We start from the raw sequence: 24,688 nt of genomic DNA on the forward strand, positions 1-24,688 counted from the left end.
AAAGAGCAGAAGTCAATTGGAAAATGTGTTGATTTTGATCTAACCTGACAATAGCTTGCACTGATTATATAATCAAGAACAGGGCCTATAATCAGAAACAGGTTTAGGTTGAAAACGAAACTGTAGCCAATGTTTCGTCTCACATGATAAAATAATCTCGAAAGCACACTGGTAGGCTTGTATTAGGAACAAGTTAAGACTGGTACTAAATTATAGACCATAGCTGTATTGAGAAAATACTTCCCAGAAAAGAAACTGAATAATATAGGGAGAATGGCCAAGGAACTCTCTGTAGCCTGCAGTGCCCAAGACTTGAGCACAATCTGATGCTCATTGATAACTTTAACGACAATATCTTCCATCTGGTATTTTATTAATCGACTGGGCTAAACTGGCTAAAGTTGGTTAGCTTGACTTAGTGAAAGACTATCATAGAACGGTAGCAGAGTTAGGGTGCACTCATCTGCACATCCCTCTTTCCCCTGACAGCGAGGAGGAGCTCGGTTGTTTATTCGTTCACGTCACTCTTTCTCTCATTCCCTTCTTCCTTCCTGCCATACACAGCGGAGAGCTAGCTTGCTAGCTAAATTGTAACTGTTTATTGTGATACTGAAATCCACCAAAGTGTTTTCAACGCCAACTTCCGATTTTTGGAGACGGGTAAGTTTAACAACTGTTCGGTCCTTTCCCCACACGATTAGACAGAGAACGAAACAAACGAATTGCCCAGACCGACGGGATGTCCCGTGTGTTTCTGTACGAAACTCAGCGTTATTCTTCATGACGAGCTTCTACAATAATTTGCACTATGAACTGGATGCTGATATTTACATTTCCGCTTTTGAAGTGACATCTTTGTGACGATTAACATCTGTATTTTCTAAAATTACTCCAAACTGGGTCAGTGACTAGAGCCAAAATGTCGTCTTTTACTTGTACATTCTCTCATGCCACAAACAGATGGCGTCGGGAGGGGGATGGAGAGAATGAGAAAGCCGCATAAACGAATGCAGCAGGCCACAGTCACCCGCTTTCCGCCACAGCACCGTGAGCTAGCTAGCTGGCTAACAGTGGCTAAAATTAGCGTTTTATACCAAAGAAAATGCGAAGTCTACTTATATCCTAATCGAAGGGAACATTGGAACAAAGTTTTGTTGTAAACTTTTCCGGCCTTTCAAACTTGCATTTGTATTGGCAGTGCTAATAAAATTAGCTACAGTGCTATGCTGGATGAACGCGGTGCGCTGCTCCTTGCTTGACTGGTCTGTGCAGATTCTCAGTGGAGGGCCTAAAGCACCCGGGGAGGGTTTCCAAATTTTTCCGTCTAAAGGCTCTGGTTCAGTCGAGACCTGCTCAACGCTAAAGCGAGGACAAGGCCCTGCAATCGTTAAATTATGCATCCAATTCAAGTAAAGATAGTGTGGTTGTCTGCAAACAAGAGTGGCTAGTTTTAGAAGTGTTTTGTGATGCCAAAGCCTCTAAGTTGCTCGTTGTAGTTCATTGTTGTGAACATTTTTACTGTAACATATTATTGCAAACTATATAGCAACTTGGAGGCTTTGGCATCACAAAACACGGCTATAACTAGCCACTCTTGTTCACAGACAACCACATTATCTTAACTTGCATTGGATGCATAATAAACTCACATATACATGTTGTTACATTTTGTCATGTTTTTAGTTGTCATGATGCAAAGCTGAATGTGTGACATTTTGTACATGAACATGTTTGCTATGTCTCAACTGAAAAAATGACCAAAACCTAATCTTACTGTGTTGAATTTGAAGGTTTTTATTACTTGAACTACCAAGCACAACACCAGCAGCAGAATAAGCCATTATGTATACTCTCACACACAGCTCAGGCCTTGGAGCTTTGCCTGAGCAGTCATGAAATGTTACACCCATTCCATGGACGCGCTGGCTTGTGTTGTCATCTGTGTGAATAACAAGCGGAAGTGTTTTGTTGTGGTGAGTTGAGAGAGGTCATACAGGGGGCGCTGAGGGAAGAGAGCATCAGCACTTTTCTCGAGCTGCTGTTCGAAAGGTCGCGTGGGGGTACTTTCTAGAAGGTCTGAGTGGGAAAGGTGGTCTGACTTGGGGTCACGACCTTAACATGTACACTCAAATGTAGGCGGCAATTCATCTGTACAACTTGATTCCTCATGCCACTTATTGGGATCAGCTGGCCTTGAGGTGGTTAGAGGTATGGTTTGAAGTGGAGACCATTGTTTCAAATGTACTGTTATTTTGTGACTTCTGTTGTCCAAGCGTTGTCCAGACATCACAGTCGTCACCCTCTGGACAATGGCACTAAACAACTCCAACTGTCTCAGACTTGAACTGTAGACGCTGGTCTGCATCAAAAGCAATCCTGGCTCTGGTACCAGGGCTATCCAACATACTGGACTGTTATTGTCTGTTTTTCATCACACTGGTACCTCAGTGATGTTGAGTCATTGAGGCATATCATTAAGAGCCGTACTGCACTGGAATCAGCCATGAGATGATGGTTATGGTCCGTGGTGCAGAAGCCTCAATCAGTGAGTTTGCTTTAGGCAGCTGTCACACAGCGATGACCTGTCAATCAACAGAGAGAGAGGAGGAGCCAGTGGTTATAAATAGGGTTGGGGTGTTCCTCTTCATGACTGCAGTTTATAGAGATGCTACAGCACTGTCAACTGTGACAGTTGTACAGTGATGGAACACTGAAAACTGACTATCACTGTGACGTGTGCCATAGTCTTTGACTGACATGGAATTCTTATAATGAAAGAATTAGGTTATAAATTGTAAACAATTACATGTAGAGAAGGTGTGTGCGTATGCAGGTATAGGCTATTTAAAGTGTAGTATAGCCTGTGTGAAAAGGAATCAGTGTCTTCGCAAATGTTAGTGTTTTTGAACTAGACTTGAGGTCAAACAAACCAGACCACATGAGAGGCCACTTCACCGTAGAATTGTTCAGTTCCTCAGCTACATTAATCAAAGAAATCAAATACAGTATCTCTGCTATGTTCATTGAAGGAGCTGCTGTGTCCTAGGTAGCGTTCAACAGTGGAAAAGTTCTGGTTTAGGACACACGTCCACTGGTATGTAATAAAATACTTTCATTATGAATAACCGTGCAGGTCCCTAGATTTCTGGCTATACTGTTTCACATCAAAGGGAACAGGTTCAGAGTTACTCCACTGAGTTTTTTTTCTCTCTGCCAATTACGGCTGGTATCCTTGCATTAATGTCTCTGACTGATTACTAAGCTAAGTACACACTGGCATAACGGGAATAGGGAGTGCAAATGTCGTTATGTATTTTTCAAAGTTTTACATTGATCTTATTAATTTCACTCGTTAGGGCTAAGTCTACCCTTTAGCTACCTCAAGACTTGTTCTTTGGAAAAGAGTTCTAATTCTGAATTCTGTTCTAGAGAATCTAGAGCACCTAGTGTAATTTCAATTCATGAACTGATGACACATTTTTATGACCTCCAAATCAAACTGTCACCTCCAAAAAAAAAGATGTAATGCAAAGCTAGAAGCAAACTACCCAGATTAAAGGCATAGCTTCTAATTAACGTTCAGATAGAACGTACACACAGTAACTCCTGTAAAGAAACCTGAGTCTGTCGCTGCATTGATGGAGAACCTGTCTGCCATTCTAGAGGTCATGGGTTTGACAGCTGTGGATGGATGGTGTACTTGACCCGGGATAGCATCCCCCAACACCAAAGGCCTTCTTGTTGCCCACTTTTCTGCAGAGTTAGGGGTTATCTTAACATCTTGTAGTCCACTACTCTGATTGGCATTTCAGGATGTGTTGTTTGCCACTGCAGCCTATGCATTTTAGCAAACTATGCCAGGTTTACAGTGTAAATCATTTTGACATGATTTTGCTGTCTCTCTAATACATTTCCTATATTGTCTGACTGAAGTACAAATTGGATTTGGTTTGTTACATGGTAATAGTGGGCAAGTGATGTCTCGTAAAATTTTGTTTTCACGTCTGAAATTTTAGTTTGACGTGTGACTGGGAAGTGCTGTCGTGCTTTGTGAGATATGAGCAGATGATAAACATTTTCCCAGTATAACCCTGGCTTTAGTCTAGCTTGCTTTAGGAATAGCCCATAGGGCTCTACTGTACTGACCATAGCCTCCACCAGGGAGGGATGAAGCCCACATAAACCTGTGGGAGAGTGGGATTGTTATGCTGCCCCATGGGTTATGATAAGGCCATGTGTATGTACAGTGCTTTTACCATATGTTCTCATGAAGCCTAACCAGTAATGGCAGTGAATTGTCAGTCATTGGGCCTTTACATAGAAAATACCAGATGTCCACAACACTACAGAATTCTCTCCTCCTTTCTGTGAAAAAATATGTAGTCTACAGAATACACCCTCAACCCCCCATGATGGGCCGGTCACTCATTGTATAGTAGTGATGTGCGGGTCGACCCATAACCCAGGCGGGTTTGGGTAAGCTTTGCGTGCAGTAGCGCTAGGCTAAACATTTGGCTATAGCAGGATTTCCACCTTCTCTTCAGTCTTCACATCAATTTGCGATTAAGCCTACGAGTGTTTTCCCTAAGCAGTATGTATAGCTGGTTGTTTAGATTACACCACCAAAGCGTTATGTTGGTCAGCAAGAAGAGGCTACCACTAGCGACACAAGCAGAGATACACACAGAAGGTACACTTTTAAGCACATAAACAGAGTTAGAAATGTCTTAAACAGAGACAGAAGTGTCATGTTTAGCTCACAAAGGCATATGATTAACAGACATACATTTGTGATTAAAGTAAGAGTTTCACATTTCCTTATCATGGCTAATATTTAAATGTGAAGGATGCATCGTTTGTGCTGCGAGAGTGAGAGTGAGTTCAGGTTTTAAATGAAGGGCTACTTATTTTGTTGTGATACAATAAATGACCGGACCATGAGTCTGTTTATTTAGTAGCCTAAACTTAGACACTATTGCTGGGTTTAGACTATGCCTTGCAATCAAAGTATTATGCCAACGTTTTCTGGAGTCTGTAAGTGGTGGCTCATGGGAAACCTTTGTGCAATAGCCGCTAGTCAGTTTGGCTAATGCATGTTTTGGACCACACTGACACTGGATTTGCCCATGAAATTAAAAACTGCTGTTATTTAAGCGATTGTTGCTCGTATTTAGTTTAGTTTGCATGAGTGACTGATCCCTTTGAAACGTGCGCCAAAAAGGAAATATATGTCTTACTCCATGATATGGATGCAATCACTTTAGTTATTTTTAAAGTAAGCGCTTTGCGGGTCAGGTCTGGTTGTTTAACACATATTTTTCAGGGGGTGCGGATTGGCTCTTGTAACGGGTCTGGTGGGTACAAGTTTTTAAAAACTCGACCCAGGCATCAATACTGTATAGACCGCAACCTGGCTACCTACACTGTGTCCATCACTGTATTTTCCGCGCATTCACTTCCACTGGGTCCATCACTGTATTTTTTTGTGCATTCTTCGTTTGTCCATGATCCATCATACTACAGGCCAGGGGTTTCACATACACTGCACGGCCTTGACCAAAACCGAACACTTCCAGTATGCACATATAGGCCAGGTAACCAAAAAGATCCATGCTAGTTGCTTTCTGCTAGCATTACTGGGTGTTAGCCTTAGCCTACATAACAGATCGTTAAGGTGCAAGGATTCCAAATACCCTGTAGTTATGGACATTTAAGTCATTGTAACCGTTTTAAGTCCTAGTCATTGTTTTAAGTCATAGTGAGTGCCTGTAATGTGCTCTGTGTTTTTCCATGAAACAGGCAGAGTGTACAGTGAGTTGTTGTATCATAGCAGACTAAAGAGGCACAGGGGAAACCGTGCAAAAGATAAGAAAAGGAAGGAAGGAATGGGGAGGGGAGGTAGACAACAGAAGTAAACGAGTGCATGAAGAGGAAGGAGAGAGGGAGGTTGTAAGAGTGGTTGGGTGGTATCCATGGAGACCTGAGCGGAGTTTGGTGCAGGGTGTGAGATGTGTGGAGAGGTTCTGCTGGAAAGTTTTAGAGGAACTAGGAGCTGTTCCTCAGGAAGTTGGCAAGTTCCTGCAGAAGCGCCGAGCGTCTAAAGGACATCTGTAAGAGGGGTCAGTAGAGGAAGAGCTGCTGTGTATTCATCTACCCACTCGATGAATGCTCAGCACGGTGCTCCTAACCCAGAAAAATTGGGAGCACCAGCAAATATCTTGGCGTACCACTATAAAAAGTTGGCCAAACCAAGTAATACTACTATTGATCAATGTTAACAACCTGGAATAACATGTTTGAACAGATTATAAAAGGAAAGGCATGACCTTGCTTTGGCCCTCATTGATAGGTGGAAAAGAATTGCATGGTATTTTAGGTGATTTAGATCAGGGGTTCCCAACCTTTTCGTATTTGTAACAGGCCAAGGCCCAACAGACACTCCGCTTATTTTAGTTTATCTATATTCCATTAGGCTAATTTAATCTATAATCCATTAATTCTAATAATAAGCGAACATCAGCACCTACTACAGGTGGAAGCCTAGAAATTAGTAAAAGAAAATCTAACTCTAGATATTGCATCAAAATTGTATTGTGTACCAAAAAAAAAAATAATAATCAAACACAGAACTTAGTTGCAGTAGGCCTAGGCCTATTTGTGCACAGCAAACAAGCAAGGAAATAACACCAGAATATACCCAAAAGATAGCATGCACTCAAATCAAGTGATAAAAAATGCAAACAAGACCACTCAGCTAGGCCTAATTAAAATAGGTGATGCTTCAGACATGCAAACAAATAGGTTCAAATAATGTTCAATATAATGATTCAAATAATTGGAAAAACTATTTAAATCTGTGGCTGCAATCTATTATCAACATAAATAGCACTTCCTGGGCAGTTGTTCGAATTGGTAGCGCTCCACAGAAAGGCATGTCCTCTTAACACTCCAATAATAACGCACAGAAAACAGCACTAATGCAGCTTTACTGACGTCTGTCAACTCGTCTAACTTGTTTTAAAAGGAGCTGGCTGCCTTTCATCCTTTCCAGGACCTGGTTCTGTACGTGAGTGCTGGATGTCACGTTTCCAAATGTCGATTCAGATTTGAGCGCCTCATTAGACAACTTTAAAACACACTCAACACACTGCGCCCTGGGCTCAACCTCCATTCACAAAACCAAATATAATTTAATCAGGGTTGTATTTACGCTGAATATTAATTGTTTTGGTAGTAGTTCTTTCGCTTAAGAAACTTCACAATTTCTCTGCTAATATCGCCACAGACTGGTCTAGCCTAGTTATTTTCCTGGGGAAGTCGTGGAGTGTGGGTTGGCGACCATCTAACCTGGGACTGCTTTCTGTCGGGTGCTTTGCATAGGTGATCACTTAAAGACGAGCTGCTTCTGTGCTAGCTAAATTTAGCTTTCAAATGCTCCATACAACTTTAGTTTGGTCGATTGTTCCGTTATTTTGCCTCTTAAATAGAAACTTTTTCCGCTCAGCTCTCCCCATCTTCCATTACCGCTTCGTTATCTCCTGTCTAAATGACTGCATGCACGCTGCGGTTTCGTGTCGTGTCAAAGCAAACCGAAAGTAAACAAAGTTGCGTTACCTGCGTTAAAATATTTTATCGCATTAAGCCCGTCTACAATAATATCATAGATTAACGCATTAACGTCGATAGTCCAAATTAATATTGTTGTCAAGTAAAAATCAGTTCTTCTTGGAAAATTAGTGGGGGGAAAAGAGATTTCAAATCAAGTCGCACGGCCAAAATTCCAGTCGCATGTGCGACCAGATCAGTCGCACTGGCAAGCCCTGAGTAGGATTACCAGGGTAGAAATGTTTATATAGTCTATAGTAGGTGGACCTGTTGACTACTTGTGTTTAGGGCTGCAACTATCGAATATTTTTGTAATCGAGTATTCTATCAAGAATTTCATCGATTAATCGAGTAATCGGATTAAAGTAATTTTGCGTTTTCAACAACGTCATGTCAATAGTGCATTATTAGCCGCCATGCTAACGTAGCCGCCATGCTAACGTATCCGACCGACTAGCATCGCGCAGTTGCCGCGATCGCGTTATCAAAACCTCCAAAATGTCATCAAAGTAACTAACCCCATTAGGGCTGCCGCGATTAGTCGATGTGGTCGACGGTAAAAATGCGTCGGCATCAATAATTGAAGTCGAAGCATCTTTTTTTTATTTTATGAATTTACCTTTTCAATTTCTAAAACGCTTCAGTTCAGTATAACGAATGTGCGTCTTCCGTATCACTACGTAATTGCTGCTGCCTAACGTCAGTCTTTTTTGGCACCAGTCACTGGTCGCCTTCAGTCAACGCTTCAGTTTTTGAAACATTATGGCGGCAGCAGTGGAGTCCGACTTGGTGGGGAAAGAGACGGAATCTACACGTTTCCAAAGACCAAAGGCGTCAAAAGTATGGGAGTTTTTCAAACAAGCACCTAACAAAAGGGTGGTTTGTGCACTCTGCAAAGTGTCGATGGCTTATCACAGCAGCACCACCGCTATGCACGAACACCTCAAACGAAAACATACAGGCGCCGTTGTGGACAATGGACCGCCAAGCCACCGTAGTATTGTCTATTCATGTTTATTAAATTGCCGTAAGTTTAAATATCTTTTGTCATTGTAGCTGCTTAATACACGCATTATTAAAGCCATAAAGTTGTCTGCCTGCGACCTTAGAATTTCCATTGAATACGTTTTTACGTTTTAAATAACAGAAAATGTGTAGGCTAGATCTGGGCTTATTCTACGTTGATTGACGGTGCCAGTGTTTGTTCGTGCTTGTTGAGACTGTACCGTATCGAAATATTTTATTTCTGCCATTATTTGAAGCACATTTGTGTGGGGGATGCCTTTAATACAATAGAGGTTTAATAGAAAGAACATTTCTTTTGGATTTGCGCTGCTGACTTATAACAAGTCCTCTTTTTTTTTATCATCATGTTGGGAGTTGCTAGTTTAAACTTGCAGTTTTGAACTTTAATATGTCAGCCTTTGTTTACATTTTGTTTTGTGCTGCATTATGTAAAAATAAAATGAATGAACTGAGCTGAAATGGGAATAATTTTTTTTTTGGGAGGAAAATTAATCGTTTAGATTAATCGACTAATCGATAAAATAGTCTATAGATTAATCGATAGAAAAATAGTCGTTAGTGGCAGCCCTAAACCCCATTGCATTCAAATTATAAACGTCTTGTGTTTATGTAACACTTAGTCATTGTTTTCTGAAGGATTAGCAGACAGATTGAGATAGATAGAACTAACGTGGATTAGTGACAATGGCGACCACGCTTGGTTTGTTTACCTTCGAAACTATAGACTGCTGCCATGGAAACACCATGCGAGCGTTATAGAGACAATGTAGGCTATCAGTACATTGGGTTTAGGGACAGTTGCAGCCTGAAATAATTTAGTTATAATAAGCAATTGGCTGTTATTCCTGACAAAAGATTTTTTTTTTTAATCCAACACTTTAATTGGGTCAAAACTCAGCAGCTGTGTGTATGTGACCGCGCGTGCGGGAGGAGAGACGTGCATGACATGAGATCTTGGTGCATTTGTACTCGCTCTGCTACTTACTGTAACATCATGCCTAGCATCACTATGACTCATAGTATAGTCTACAAATAACCTCACACACCGTAAATTCAAACTTACGCTTGTGTCCATAGTATCTAGCAATCGTAAATCAGCTAGCGTCAACATTTACGTTACATTGAAGTGGCTCCGCATGGTGAACTGTTAACGTTAATGAGTTAAAGAACTGTATTTGCTGGTTCTAGGTTGCTTGGTTGTATCGCTCGGGCAGTGACTGTTAGAACACCCACGATTACCAAAGCAGTATTCTTTATCTCCATTTAATTCATCAATTTCCATTACATGACAATGCGTACGATCGTACAATATGTGTGTTCAATGAGAATAGCCTGGGCAAATCAGCACTGCACTGAATTACATTAACATGAGTTATTGCTACATGATAACAATTACACAACTAATATTAATAGATAGTGGACACACTAGGCAACATGATATCATCCATAATACATTAAACAGTCGAAATATAAACTTATAAGGATGAACCCATCCTTACTACATCGAATCAACATAAGAGCAGAACATAGCTAAATTTCCGCTTAGCCCGCTATCGCTACTATAACGTACCCTGCACTTCATGAAACTACGTACTATCATAAGGTAGGCACAAAATGCCTAAAACAGTACTTCACCATACTGTGACAAATACATTTCGAGTGCTTACATCATTATTGTTCTACGTGTATGTGAATCTTGTGTGCTTAACTAAACTGGTCACTACCATACTGAAACCTAGACTGACGGAGCTGCTGTCTACAGAGACCGTAAATCTTTGAATGTGCGCGCGCGCGTCAATAATAAAAGTCCGTATGAAATGGTGACACCAGAGCATGATATGAACTAAACAAACTCTCGAGGCAAAAAAAAATCCTCGATCATTTTTTGTAATCGAGTTACTCGAGTAACTCGAGTTATCGTTGCAGCCCTACTTGTGTTAAACCCGCTTGAAATCCTGAAATTGCTGGTATCATGCTGAGGGTGAGGATCTATCGTGTTATTAGTGGGTCGGTATTGTATTTAAACCATATTTTTGGAATCGACTACTAATTGGTCTTTATAATGTTTGGTTACCATCCTTAGACAACAGTATTTAATTCCATATCCGACACTTTTGAAGGTGCACGAAGCTCTATGTGTGTCTGAGTGTGTTAATTGTACAGATTGGGGGGGGCACCATCACCAGAAATCAGTCCACAGTGCAAATGTGCCAAATCTGTGGCTCGTGACAAACCGTGGGGAATCTGGACTTTGCTTTGATTATAGTCTGTGCCTGCATGTTTCATACCAGGAAACCTGAATAGAAGGCTAGTCTCAGCCTTGCCTGCATGTTTCATACCAGTAAAGCTGAATAGACGGCTAGTCTCAGCCTTGTCCAGCAGGTGGACCCGTGCAGACATGGCCTCCCAGCACACTGCCGAGATGATGCCACGAGACCTTGTGAGTCATCAGCATCAGCCGTGTGTTATCTCCTGCTGCTTCGCCGGTGTCGAGGGGCCGCGGCCATGACCGTTCTTAAGGAGGATGCTACATCGCTGTGATTTCTGAGGTGCCAAGTTTTCTTTGGGAGACTTGACACATTCAGTGACATCAGCTGGCTTGGAGAACCACAACAAACAGCAAACACTGCCAGCCTTAGGCGAGGCATCTATAGCGCTGTCTGTCTCCACGCTGAGATCAGAGACTGTAAGTAGCCTGTGGCTCAGCTTAGAACTAGGCCCTTGGTACTCCAAAAGACCCAGTGGTAGAACAAGAAATGGTGTCCGTTTCCAAGCAACACAACTTTGACAGAAATATGAGGTCACTGAACAGTTTCACACCATTGGGTAGCGTTCCCTAAATGCCAATAGCCCTAGTGCTCCAATGACATTCACTAGTGCAGGTAGTGGCAGCACAGACTACTTGACTGTGTTGACTTCTAGAGTGCAAGACTGACTCACAAACAAGGTTAGTGATGAGCTAATGGTCTTGCTATAGAATGGCTGGCTGATATGTAGATAAGGATGGTGGCGAACCCAATGGTCTTTGAGGAAAATCAACTGATTGAAAGACTGTAGAGTGACACTGGAACTGACCTGGCCTTGTTCAAACCCTGAACAGCTCCCGGACCAGTGGCTGTCTGGTGAGGGTTTGCTGATGAATTTACTGAATTTGGGGTTCTGTGCTCCTCTCTGATCTCAAATGGCCCTGAACCTCTCTGAGTGTTCCAGACTGGATCAGTTGCTGTGGTGTTGTGATTGAGAAGAGTTTTGAGGTGATACATGGTTTTCAGCAAGTGTGTGTGTGTGTGTGTGTGTGTGTGTGTGTTTGTGTGATGGCATATATTTTGTGACACTGCAGTTTGTTAGCAAGTTCGTTTGGAATCAGGTTTGATCAAAAAAGTATTCTCCTCTGAGTGCCTGTCTGTCTCTTTCGTTGTCTGTCTGTCTGCCTGTCTCCTCTCTCTGTCTCCCTGTGTGTGTGTGTGTCTCTCTCTCTCTCTCTCTCTCTCTCTCTCTCTCTCTCTCTCTTTCTCTTTGTCTTTCTCTCTCTCCCTCAACCTTTTTTTTCTCTTTCTCTTTCTCCCTTCCCCCTCTTTCAATTTCACTCTGCTCTCTTCTGTTTTTTTTCTGTTCGCTCTCGGTTTCCATCTCACTCCTTGCTTCTCTCACTCTTTTTTCTTTCCCTCTCTCGCTCTCTCTCTCTCTCTCTCTCTTTCCTTCCTCATATTGCTTTCTCTGTTTTTTTTACCTCTCTCCCCTCCCCCGTGCTCTCTTTCTCCTCTCTCTCTCCCTCCCTTTTCTCTCTCTCTCTCTGCCCTCTCTTTCTTTCTTTCTTTCTCTCTCTCTGTGCTCTTTCTTTCTCTCTGCTCAGCTCTCTCTCTCTTTTCATTCCTCCCCCAGCTTGCCCCCCCCTCTCCGTTTCCCTTCCCTCCCCCCGCAGCTGTCTCTCTCCATTTTCTCTCTCTCTCTCCTGCCCTTGCTATTGCTCTCGCTTGCGCTCTCTCCATTTTCTTTTTTTCCCTCTCTCTCCCCCTCCCTCCCTCTCCCTCCATTTTCTCTCTCTCTTTCTCCCTCCATTTTCTCTCTCTCTCCCTCCCTCCATTTTCTCTCCCCCAGTCTCTCCCTCCATTTTCTCTCTCTCTCCCTCCCTCCATTTTCTCTCTCTCCCTCCATTTTCTCTCTCTCTACCTCCCTCCATTTTCTCTCTTTCTTCCTCCCTCCATTTTCTTTCTCTCTTCCTCCCTCCATTTTCTCTCTCTCTCCTCTTCCCTACATTTTTTCTATATATTTCTCTCTCTCTACCTAACACTCTGTCCTCTTTTCCTCAGTTTACTTCCTTTGCATTTCTAACAGTTGACGTTTATTTCTTTATTTACCTTCTTTCTATTCTCTTTTTTTCCAAACTGTGTTTCTTGCAATTACTCCTGTTTCTCTCCCTATTGTTACTCTCTGTCTCTCTCTTTCTCCTTTGCCTTCTCTCTCCTCAGTCTTGTGCTCTCTCGTTTTTTAGCCTCTCTCTCTTTCTCTTCCTCTCTCTTTCTCTTCCTCTCTCTCTGTCGCCATCTCGCTCCATTCCCCTCCCTCCGCTGTTCTCTTAATCTCCTCCCCCTCTCCCTCTCTCACTATTTGCTCTCTCTCTCTCCCTCCCTCCTTCTCTCTCCTCTCTCACTGGTAGAGCCTTCTCCTCTCCTCCCTCATCCCTCCATTTTCTCTCCTCTCTCTCTTCCTCCCTCCATTTTCTCTCCTCTCTCTGAATCCCTCACTTTCAGCCATTTTGCCCCCCATATACAACCCCTATGCCAGGAGCCCTTCATCTACAAACTAAAGTTCTGATAGAATTGCAACTTATAACTTTCTGTTTACACATCAATTGATTTAATTTAGCATCATGTTTGCATACAGAAGCATATCACCTCAGGAGAGGTGAAAGTGTGCCGACTAGCAGGCTAGTCACCCTACCCTCTCTGCTATGCATGGGCACAGTAGAGTCTGTTGGGTCAGGGTCTCAGCATTGCAGGAACACACAGACAGAACCCCAGGTGGCGGGTAGAGAGGTTGAGAGGGTGATGCTTGAGATTCTGTTAGCAGCAGATACGGTCGTAGGCCTGTGATGAAGGCATAACTGTACACTTTGACCAAATTTGGAATCGTCATTTTCTAGAGCACATGTCTGGGCTTAAGACTGGGCTTAAGCTAAACTTTGAATCTAATAGAGAACCACAATTATTCTTTCATCATGCAGAGTAGATCAAGGCTTGTCCAAAAAACTACGCTTTGTCTTTGTTTCATTCAATCACTTCCCTGTTGGCAGAGTCAATTACGGTGTTTGTGTGTGTGTGTGTGTGTGTGAGTTTGTGTGTGTGTGTGTGTGTATCTCTGTTATGGATTCAACGGCACAGTGGGCCCACGATTTGGTATGTAACATGGTTTTGGGGTCACGGTAACGGTATGGTTTCGTCATCTTAAATATAAAGAAGAAAGAAAATCACTTTTTTTAACAATGAACTAACCATTGTTTTTTTGCCTAGAGACAAAAAAAATGATATACTAGCCTATATTCAGAAACCTGGCAGCATGACTGACTAGGCTTGATTTCTGTCTCAACTACAGTGTGGTAGCTTTCACTTGCTCTGGAGGTTCAACCATCAGTGGCGAGAGCTAGATAGGGTGTGTGTGTGTGTGTGTGTCAATTTCTCTCAGTGATGTTTCATAGTGATTTACTGCTGAAATGTGTGCATTGGTAGGGGACATTGTAACGCGGTTGATTTTGTTTTCCCATCAGGTGACATAATCTCAAGTCTGTGGTCACCAAATACGGCTGCAAATCTTTGGCTGTCTGTACTGCCACTGCTTCTATTATTACCTGCCAAGGAGGTTATGGTTTTGGTGCAGTTTGTTTTTTAGTTTGTCTGTCTGTAAGCAAGATTACCGTTTCCATGAAACTTGGTAGAAAGGTGTAGCATCATGGGCCGAGGAATAACCCATTCAGTTTTGGAGCAGATCCCACTCACGGCATTTAGTTTCACTTACGCTAACGTTGCAAGATGTGGCCTTGGCGTAGGTCTAAGCTTTCCTAGTGCCATTATATATATTTTTTTAAATGTATTTGTTACAAATTGATATTGGAAGGCAACAGTGCTAAAGAGGGGACTCTCCTTGCGCCACCTGGGATATGACCGAGTGATGGAAACGTAAATGAGACATCATAGGAGAGGTGTTTCCGCTCGGGTAGCCAACAGTGGCAAAGCAATGAGTGCAGACTGTACTTTGAATCCAAAATGTTCCCTCACAGCAGTTTTGAAAGACAGCGGTGCCTCTCCAAATACACTTCTCTTGCTAGCGTTCAGCCATTGTCATGTTGTTTTGAGTTTAGTTAAGTTTTATTTTAGTTGTTAGTAGTTTCCCTAGCTCCTATTTCCATTCAGAGCGCTGATAGGCTCCAGGGAAATTCTGACCGGCTCCAGAGATGTTCCGTGGATCTAAACGCACAACATTCATGCAGTCCACAGCGCAAAAAGCAAGTTTAGGAAAAATTACACATTTGAAAAATTACACATTTGGAAAAATTACACATTTGGTTCTCGTGTGCATATTGAGCGTGTAGCAACCGCGTTCCTTCTCATCCCTAGTGTGTGTGTGAATAAGAGAGAGAGACTGGTGGAGCAGCTCTCTTTTAAGTTTAATTGAATTGGGATTTGTGCTGGTTTTTTTGTTCTTTCAGAGAAGAACTCAACAGCCAACCAAAGGCCTAGTCTACAAGAAAAAAAAATACCCCCTACAAAGAAGAAGCCTATACAACTCCAGACGCCAGTGTAAATGTATTTGTAGTGAACCCTAACCACCATACACATTAATGGTTTTCTAGTTTATCATCTTCCTGTTCAGAAGCCAAATGGCCAATCAGAAATATATCTGGCAGCGTCTCCAGTTGTCCTAAACAGTGTTCAACACGCAGCACCTCTTCTTTTTTGGTTGTGGATGGAGGTCCTGGCCGTAGGTTCTGCACAGTCAGAGCAGCTAAAGATGCAGACGAAACCCAGAGCAGAGACCGTATCACTGGTGCTCTTGGTCCAGTCTAGGTAGGGCCGGAGGAGGAGGGATCTGACCAGCTCTGGATCTAACCAGCCAATGATGTGTAGCTCTGGATCTAACCAGCCAATGAGAAAGAGGCTAGTGTTCCTCTTGACCTGACCAACCAATTGGAAAGAGTCTGTTGTTCCTTTGGACTTAAAGGAAAGGCCAATGAGAACCAGACTTTTGTTGTTCATGATGAAAGCAGCCAATGGGCCTGGTGTTGCTTTGGATCTAACCAGCCAATCAGAAAGAGGGTGCTTCATGGGCTAGTTCAGGGTGAACCTAGCTAAGCAGTACACACATTCCGGCAAAGAAAAGTTACAGACTGAATATTATGCTTGTGAATTAATCCCACAACTGATTCGTTTACCACCAGTATTTATGACATTGTTTGCCCTTCAAATGCAACTTCATGCAAAATGACCAGGAAGGCCAAACGCTTCCTTCATTCCAACATTTGTGATGTTCTTTAATAATCTGTGTGTGTGTGTGTGTCTTTATTTTGGTGCAGAGCAGGCTACAGATAAAAGCCATGGTATCTTAATAACTGAGTGTCCATGTGGATAGGTATGAGAATTTGAGATGGTCTGAGTGTGTGTGTGTGTGTAAGTGTGAATGTTGGAGATGTTGTCCTCCATCTATCTTTCCACATCGCCCCGTCTCTTTTTTTATTTTCGTTTGCTGCATCCTCACATCCTCCTCTACTCATTCCTTCTTCACCTCCACTTTTTCTGTATTCATCCTTCGTTCTCTCTTCCATCATTCCTTCTCTCATTTGTTTCCCCATATCAGTCACCTTCTCCACCCCCACCTCCCTCCCTCTCTCTCCCTCCCTCCCTCTCTCTCTCCCGCTCTCTCCCCCCAGTGTCCTGTCATCCTCTGTCTTTCTCTCTGCCTCCCTTCGCCCTACCATCCCCCTCCCTCTCTTTGCAATCTTTCTGTCTGCATCTCTTTCCATCTCTCCATTTCTCTCCCTCTCTTTTTCTCCCTCCATCTCTTTCTCTCTCTCCTTCTCTCTCTTTCTCTCCCTCTATCTCTTTCATCCTCATCACGTCTGTATGTCTGTTCAAATCTGAACTCCAAGATAAAAGCAGATGAAAACATAACTGATGTGTGTGTGTGTGTGTGTGTGTGTGTGTTTGTGTGTGTGTGTTTGTGTCAGCGTGTGTGTGTCTTTATGTGTGTGTGTGTGTGCGTGTGTGTGTGCGTGCGTGTGTGAGAGAGAAGACAGAATGAAAGGATTGAGTGAGAAAGGGTGAGGGAGGGGGAGAGACAGCTAGAGCAAGCACAGGCGAGAGAGAGAAAGAGGGTGATTGCAGAGAGAAGGAGGGAAAGAGAGGGAGGGAGGGAGTGCAGAGAGGGAGGGTGAGGGAGAGCGATTGCAGAGAGAGAGAGGGTGAGTTGAGTGCAGAAAGAAAGAGGGGGGAGGGCAAGTGCAGTGAGAGAGGGGGAGAGAGAGAGATAAAGCAAAGAGTGCAGCAGACAGAGAGACAGAAGAGAGGGAGAGAGAGAGAATAAAGGAGACACACATCCACGCGGCACTCACACACACACACACACACACACACGCGGCACTCACACACACACACACACACACACACACACACACACTGTATTTGTGTTTTGGAGAAGACAAAGTAACTACAGCTTGGTCTTGGGTGAGTGGGTGGAGCCTCAGGCCCCGCCCCCAGGGGAGGGCATATAAAGGAGGTGCGACAGCAGGCGGGAGCTCAGTAGCACTGGCAGGATGCGGAGCCTCAAGCACCTGAAGCCTCATAGCAGGAGGAGTGCGGTGAGTTCTTCAGATTAGGGCGTACACACATTCTCACACACACACACACACACACACAAACACTCATATACACACATATGTTCATACACACACAGGAGCACACCAATAGACAGAGCATGGCAAACTAACCAACTCACATACCTGCTTATGTGAACAAACACACATACAGCGTCTTACTATTTAAACACACATAGACAGTGTTACTGACACACAGAGTTATTCTCTGATTATTTATCCACTCAACATTCATTCATTACTTCTCACAAACACACACATACACACACAAATGCTTACTTACAGTGCTCACACACTTATCTGCTTAAGCCGTGTGTTTGTGTGTGTGTGATGAATGAGTGTGTGTGGTGGTCAGTTCAGATCAGCTCTGAATTCTTATCTATCTTCCCCCTCCCTCCCTTTACTCTTTCTCTTCCTGTTCTCTGCTCTCTTTTCCTCCAACCTTGTCCCTTCTCTCTCTTTCTCTCTGTCCTTCTGTCATATCTCTCTTCTCCTCTTTCCATTTGTCTCTCTGTCCTTCTCTCTCTCCCTCCCTCTGTCTCTGTCTCGTTCACTCTTACATTTAATCCTTCATTTTGTCTGCCATTCATTTTGTTTTTTTTCTTTCTCTGTTGCTTTCTCTCTCTCCCCCTCTCTCCACCTCTCTTGCTCTCTCATTCTTTGCCCCTCCCTCCCTCTTTCTCTTGCTCCCCTTTTTCTCTCCCTTTTTCCCTCTCTCTCTCCCTCCCTCCCCCTCCTCCCCCTCCCTGTTCTTTGCTTCTCTCTCTCCCTCTCTCTCCCCCTCCCTCTTCTGTTCTTTCTTTCTCTCTCTGCCTCAACTGTCGTCTCTCTCTGTTCTCGCTCCCTCTTGCTCTCCCTCTCTCTCTCTCCCTCCCTCCCTCTTGCTCTCTCTCTCTCTCTCCCTCCCTCCCTCTTGCTGTCCCTCTCTCTCTCCCTCCCTCCCTCTTGCTCTCTCTCTCTCCCTCCCTCCCTCACTCTTGCTGTCCCTCTCTCTCTCTCTCCCTCCCTCCCTCTTGCTCACCCTCTTGCTCTCTCTCTCTCTCTCTCTGTCTCTCTCTCCCTCTTGCTCTCTCTCTCTCTCTCTCTCTCTGTCTCTCTCTCCCTCTTGCTCTCTCTCTCTGTCTCTCTCTCCCTCTTGGTCTCTCTATCTCTGTCTCTCTCACTCTTGCTCTCTTTCCCCTTCTTGCTCTTTCCGTTTCTCTATCTATCTCTTGCTATTTCTGTTACTCTCTCACTCTTGCTCTCTCTGTCTCTCTCTCATTCTTGCTCTCTCTCTTGCTCTTTCTCTCTCTCTGCTCACCCCAGTTCTTTTTCTTTTCTTTTTATCCTTCCTGTTCTCTCTCTCTCTCTCACTCTTCCCCTGTTTCCCTTGCACACTCTCTCACTCATTCTGTCACCCCCCCCTTCCCTGTTTCTCTTTCTTTTCTCTGTCGTTCACTCCCCTCCCTCCCTCCCCCGTCTCTCTCTCTGCTTTTTCTTGCTCGCTCTCTGTCTAACTCCCTCTCTCTCTTTCGGTCTCTTTCAGTCTGTGTGTATGTACGTCTGACTCTGTCTCTCTCTCTCTCTCTCTCTCTCTCTCACTCACTGTCTGTCTCTCTTTCAGTCTCTGTCTCTCTAATGTGTGTGTATGTGTTTCTCATCCTGCTGTCACTCAATGACAGAAGTGACAACAGGAAGACATTGAAACTGGCAAAGAAAGACTGGATGAGAAGATATAAAGAGAAGGACAGAGGGGAGGATGGGAGGGAGAGATGGAGAGACAGACAGCAAGAAGGAGAGCGAGAGAGTAAAAGGGATTGTGGAAAGGGTGGAAGGAGAGGACAGCTGTGTAGAGGGTGTCATATAGGCCAATCCAAATGTAAAGCCACTAAGAAGTGTGGAGGTTGACACACCTGCTGTCAATGGTGTGAGGCAAAAACACTGGGTGTTTCCTCAGGCAGGTGTGTGTTGTTGTTGTGTGTGTGTGTGTGTGTGTGTGTGTGTGTGTGTATGTATGTGTCAAAGGGGGATTTCCCAGTCTAGTATCACATGTGACTGCTTACTTACAAATGAAAGCAGAACCAACTGGCTGTGTGTGTCTGTGCGGACACACTGTGAGTGTGTGCGGGGGGGGGGGCAATTGAGAGGGGACAATTTCATAGACTGCTGGTGTAGTTTGCTTGACAGTGCAAAAGTGTGTGTGTGTGTGTGTGTGAATGTCGGGTGTGTGAATGTTGGGTGTGTGAGGTGTAGTTTGTCTGTTGTGTGCATCTAGTGTGGTAAGCCATGCAATTAGTGTGTGATGTATATTTGGGCTAAATCTTGTGTTTTGGGCTGTGTGTCATTCGTGCATGCTGACTGTGTGTGTGTTTGTGTGTGTGTGTGTGTGTGTGTGTGTGTGTGTATGTATGTATGTGTTGGAGAGACTGCATCAGGCCTTGGGAAGATCTTCCGTCTCGATCTTCATCCTCTGGCTTTGATTAAGCTTAATATGGCAGATAGATGCGTTTCTGCTTCAGCCTTTTCCTGCTTGTGCCCAGACGTCTATGCGGTCGTGTTCCAAGAGGTAAATCCTGAAGCAACCGGGACCGTCAAGAGTCAAAGAACATTATCTTCATCCTTGATTCACATTTGCCACCTCCAAGGATTATCAAACTCTCTTGGTTTCCATTAGCTGCTTGAAAAAGAACATCAGCATGCAGCTTGGTTTCTATTGGCTGCTTGAGAAGAACATCAGCCTGCAGCTTGGTTTCAATTGGCTGCTTGAGAAGAACATCAGCCTGCAGCTTGGTTTCCATTGGCTGCTTGAGAAGAACATCAGCCTGCCGCTTGGTTTCCATTGGCTGCTTGAGAAGAACATCAGCCTGCAGCTTGGTTTCCATTGGCTGCTTGAGAGGACCATCAACCTCAAGCTTGATGTCCATTGGCTGCTTGAGAGGCCCATACGCCTCAAGCTTGATTTCCATTGGATGCTTGTGAGGAACATCTGCCTCAAGCTTGGTTTCTAAGGATCAGTAGCCTCTTGCTTATCTTTGGTTATATGACGTCCGGTAAACACGAGCAACCTTTCCTAAGACCTTTCCTCTAAAAGACTCTCACCCAACCAAACACCAAACTCTTTCTCAAAAAAGGGAATACTGAGCTTTACCGTAGTTATCTTATTGTCATAGGTGGTGTGGCTATGGGTATTGCTGCAGAAAGCTGTGTCAAGAAGCCAATGGTTGGCATATTTACTCCTTGACAACCATTAGGGACTTTCATATGGCAGCTGTCCAAATGTTTTGGGTAATTTTTGCTTAAGCAGATATGTGTCTATAATGACCATGTAATGAATATTCATTGTCATGCTAATTACCACGTAGTTTAAGTAATAATCTGAACCTGTCTGTGTCCTTGATCCTAACCCCCCCACCCCCCCCCCCCCCCCCCCCCCCCCCCCTCCAGCCTGGCTAGAGGTGGGACCACATGGACTGGGAATGGGAATTTGCTCTGAGTTTTACCTGTAATTAGTTTCATTCATTCTGTTGATTCAGTTAATTCCTCCCGGCTCCTAGGGTGTTTGATTGATTTTTATGGTTTGGGTAAGTGCTGAGAAGCAGAAGTGTGCGTGTTTCTGATGGAATATAGTTAGTCGGATTCAGAAGGTGTGTCCTGATGGAATATAGTAAGTCTGATTTCAGAAGGTGTGTGTGAGAACATCAGACATTGACTCTCTAAAATGCTTAGAAAGCTGAATTTCATCAAGCCCAGCAATCGCTGACTGGAGAGGTTTAGCTCCAGAAATTCACAAATACACACACAAACACACACACACACTCCAGCTCATACACTCATCCTGCTTCTGTCCGAAGGCAGATACCAGTGACGTGTGACTTCTGTCACCACCAGAGCAGCTGATCAAATCTAGTACATGCCCTGTGAGGTCAGAGTTGTCCCCTCACTCACTCACTCACTCACTCACTCACACACACACACACGCTCACACACATTCTGCCATCCTCACCCTCAACTCTCGCTTTTATAAGCTTTTTATTCCATTTTTGCCCAGGGTGATTTGAAACATTACTAAACGCAGTTTTCTAATTCATTTTATTTCCCCCTTTTTTTTCTGTGTTACCAATGTCTAGCTTAGCTGGTTTCTTAATACATTCCTAATTTTTTCAGTTTCTATGCCCTGGAAGTACAATGGTAGTTATACATGCACTGCAGTGAAGCTTCGCCTGATGAGATTGCTGCCCCTTATTGTGTGATTAGGCCTGGGGTGCCTTTAGAGAACAGGGTGTAGAAGCAGAACAGACTTACAGTTGATCTCATTTAAGGGCTTACCGGTTAACAAGATAGCCTGGTAAAACTACTGACATGAGTTCACTACAACAACAGTCATCAAAACAGCACAGGTAAAACAGTTCCCTACACGTGGTGTGCATGGAAGTCTGTGTGACTGTTTGTGACTATTGCTCAACAATAAACCGGCTTTGTATTGCGCTACCATTGAGCATCTGAGGTATTGATGTCTGGCAGACCTGCTGTTTGCTGAAAATAGTTTCGACTGGGGATTAATACCAGTCAGTAGTTTGGTGTGTGTGTCTGAAATGGTTCACATCAGTATTGGAAAAGGGGAAGGTGGGAACATGCTGGTGTGGAAGAGGTATCAGTCTCCAGACATTATGTCTTTTCACTCACACACCCACTCTCTCTCACTCCCTCTCCTTTACAGCCACCCTCTCTCCATTCCCTCCAATGTCCTCTCACTTACTGTCCTGGGGCAAGTGTCTCTGTGTTTTCCTTGTGTGAGTTTCTGAGCGTGCATGTGTGTGTATGTGTGTTTCTCGCTTACGTGTGTGTTTTCTATCCCCCCTGCAGGAGGAGAAGACACAGCGGGCAGTCCAATGCCCGTCTGAGGTCATGCGTGGGCGCGCGGAGGTGGGCACTCAGACGGAGCCAGTGGTGGTGCTGTCGCTGGCGCAGGCAGCCGTGCTGGGCCTCATCTCACAGAACGAGGTTTTTGGAGCCACCATCGCCCCCAACGGCTTCTACACGGGCGACCCCAAAGAGTCCCCCGCACCCCCCTCCGAGAGAATGGACTACGAGTACGCTGACCAGCTCATCGGGGCCAACGGAGACTACCTGGGCCAGAACGGCCTGGTGGAGGACGGACACATGCCCCCCCACCCCGACTGCGGCGACCGCAGGTGGCACGCATCCCCCCACGACGGCCCCAAGCCCCAAACGGGCCACCCCGACCCCTCTGTGTCAGGGGTTGGAGTCAAGGGTGAAGGGTCATCTGCAGGATCTTCGCTACCGCCTTGTGGGCACATGATGAGTGGGATCCCTATGGGTGACCCGGCTGGAGGTTACCGACTGGCGCACAAAGACCCTCCGCCGCCTCTACCGCCGCACCCCCCCGGGTGTCCCGACTGCCTGCGCGAAGCCAAGAGCTCCCACACTCCGACACCACAGGGCGACCCGCACCCTCACGCTCACCCGCACGGGCATCACCAGCACCCACACGCGCCGCCACACCCCCACCCTCACCCCCATCCGCACACTTCCTCGCGTGACCGCAGTGGACACGGACCGCCGCCGGGGAAGAGGGGAGCGGGAGTAGCAGCGGGAGCAGGAGGAGGCGCTGGGGAGAACAGCAACGACAGGGGAGGAGAGGAGGACGGGAGGAACCGCCCTGGAGGAGGAGACGAGGAAATTAGTGGCTACTTCCAACACAGTGAGGTGGGCTATGAGTCCAGCGAGATAGGCGGCCCAGGCGGAGAGTTTGAGGAGAACAGTCAAGGAATGTTCTGGAACGATCCAGGCGAGGGTGGGGGAGGAGGAGGCAGCGGTGGCAGCAGCGGAGGCGGATCAGGAGGAGGAGCAGGAGCAGGAACAGGAACAGGAGCAGGAGCAGGAGGTGCTGGAACGGGTGCCCACCATCACCACCACCACCATCACCACCATCACCACTCGGGCCGGCGCATCGATCGCCTGGACATCAACATCCAGATCAACGAGTCGTACTGCGTGGACGTGGGCGAGGGGCTGCGCCGCTGGAAGTGCCGCATGTGCGACAAGTCGTACACCTCCAAATACAACCTGGTGACGCACATCCTAGGCCACAACGGCATCAAGCCGCACGCCTGCCCGCACTGCGGCAAGCTCTTCAAGCAGCCCAGCCACCTGCAGACGCACCTGCTGACGCACCAGGGCACGCGGCCGCACAAGTGCACCGTCTGCAAGAAGGCCTTCACCCAGACCAGCCATCTGAAGCGCCACATGCTGCAGCACAGCGACGTCAAGCCCTACAGCTGCCGCTTCTGCCGCCGCGGCTTCGCCTACCCCAGCGAGCTGCGTGCCCACGAGGCCAAGCACGAGCGCGGCCGCTGCCACGTGTGCTCGCAGTGCGGCATGGAGTTCCCAACCTACGCCCACCTGAAGCGCCACCAGGCCAGCCACCAGGGGCCCCACGCCTTCCAGTGCGGCCAGTGCCACAAGTCCTTCCCCTACCGGAGCCAACTGCAGAGCCACATGCTCAAGCACCAGCCGGGCCGCTCCTACGCCTGCTCCCAGTGCGGCCTGCAGTTCCAGCAGCTCTACCTGCTGCGCCAGCACGCCTTCACCCACAAGGGGAGCACGCCCAGCACGCCCAGGGTTAAGGTGAGGGGGGAGACACACACTCACAAACACACACACACACAGAGTATAGCTGCACGCCGTCACCCACAAGGGGAGCACGCCGAGGGTTAAGATGAGGGAGGAGACGCGTGCGCACACACAAACACACACACGCATGCACACACACAAACACACACACACACACTTACTCAGAGTATAGCTCAATGCATTTACACACAAGCAGGGTATTTTCCTCTGTGCCAAGAGTTCAAGATACTTCAAATCAATTCAATTCAATTCAATTCAATTTTATTCATAAAGTGCCAAAACAATAAAATTGTCTCAAGGTGCGATACTAATCCATGCATAGAAAAACACATTCTGAGTGTAAATGAGATCTCAGTATGTGTGGCTTGATAAACGACCGCACCAGCTCCAACCCTAGAACACAAACTAGGGCTGCTCTCAGGTCCCAGGGTCTCTTGCCTGTTTGTGTGCTCCACCCAGCCACCTGTCCACCCAGTTCATGATCTAATCTGCGCCGGGTGAGAAACCAGTGAGTTTCTCGTGGAGACACAGTTGTTGGCAAGAAGACATTAGTTTAAACAG

At 45.5% G+C, this 24,688-nt stretch overlaps 1 protein-coding gene across 2 annotated transcripts in view; it reads left to right on the forward strand.

Moving 5' to 3' along the window:
• The first annotated feature begins 547 nt into the window (after positions 1-547).
• The window catches only part of znf710b (zinc finger protein 710b), a 29,807-nt gene continuing 5,666 nt past the window's right edge, over positions 548-24,688 (forward strand). The window contains exons 1-2 of one of the 2 annotated variants that reach the window (XM_080843265.1): positions 548-660; positions 22,337-24,121. In XM_080843265.1, coding sequence (XP_080699391.1) covers positions 22,379-24,121 — 1,743 coding nt within the window. In that variant the 5' untranslated portion in view covers positions 548-660; positions 22,337-22,378. Of the gene's footprint in view, positions 661-17,436; positions 17,480-22,336; positions 24,122-24,688 lie in introns of those variants that run through there. The other variant, XM_080843266.1, reaches the window with a different exon arrangement.

Source organism: Sprattus sprattus, assembly GCF_963457725.1.
Source record: "Sprattus sprattus genome assembly, chromosome: 8".
NCBI classification, from domain to species: Eukaryota; Metazoa; Chordata; class Actinopteri; order Clupeiformes; family Clupeidae; genus Sprattus; species Sprattus sprattus.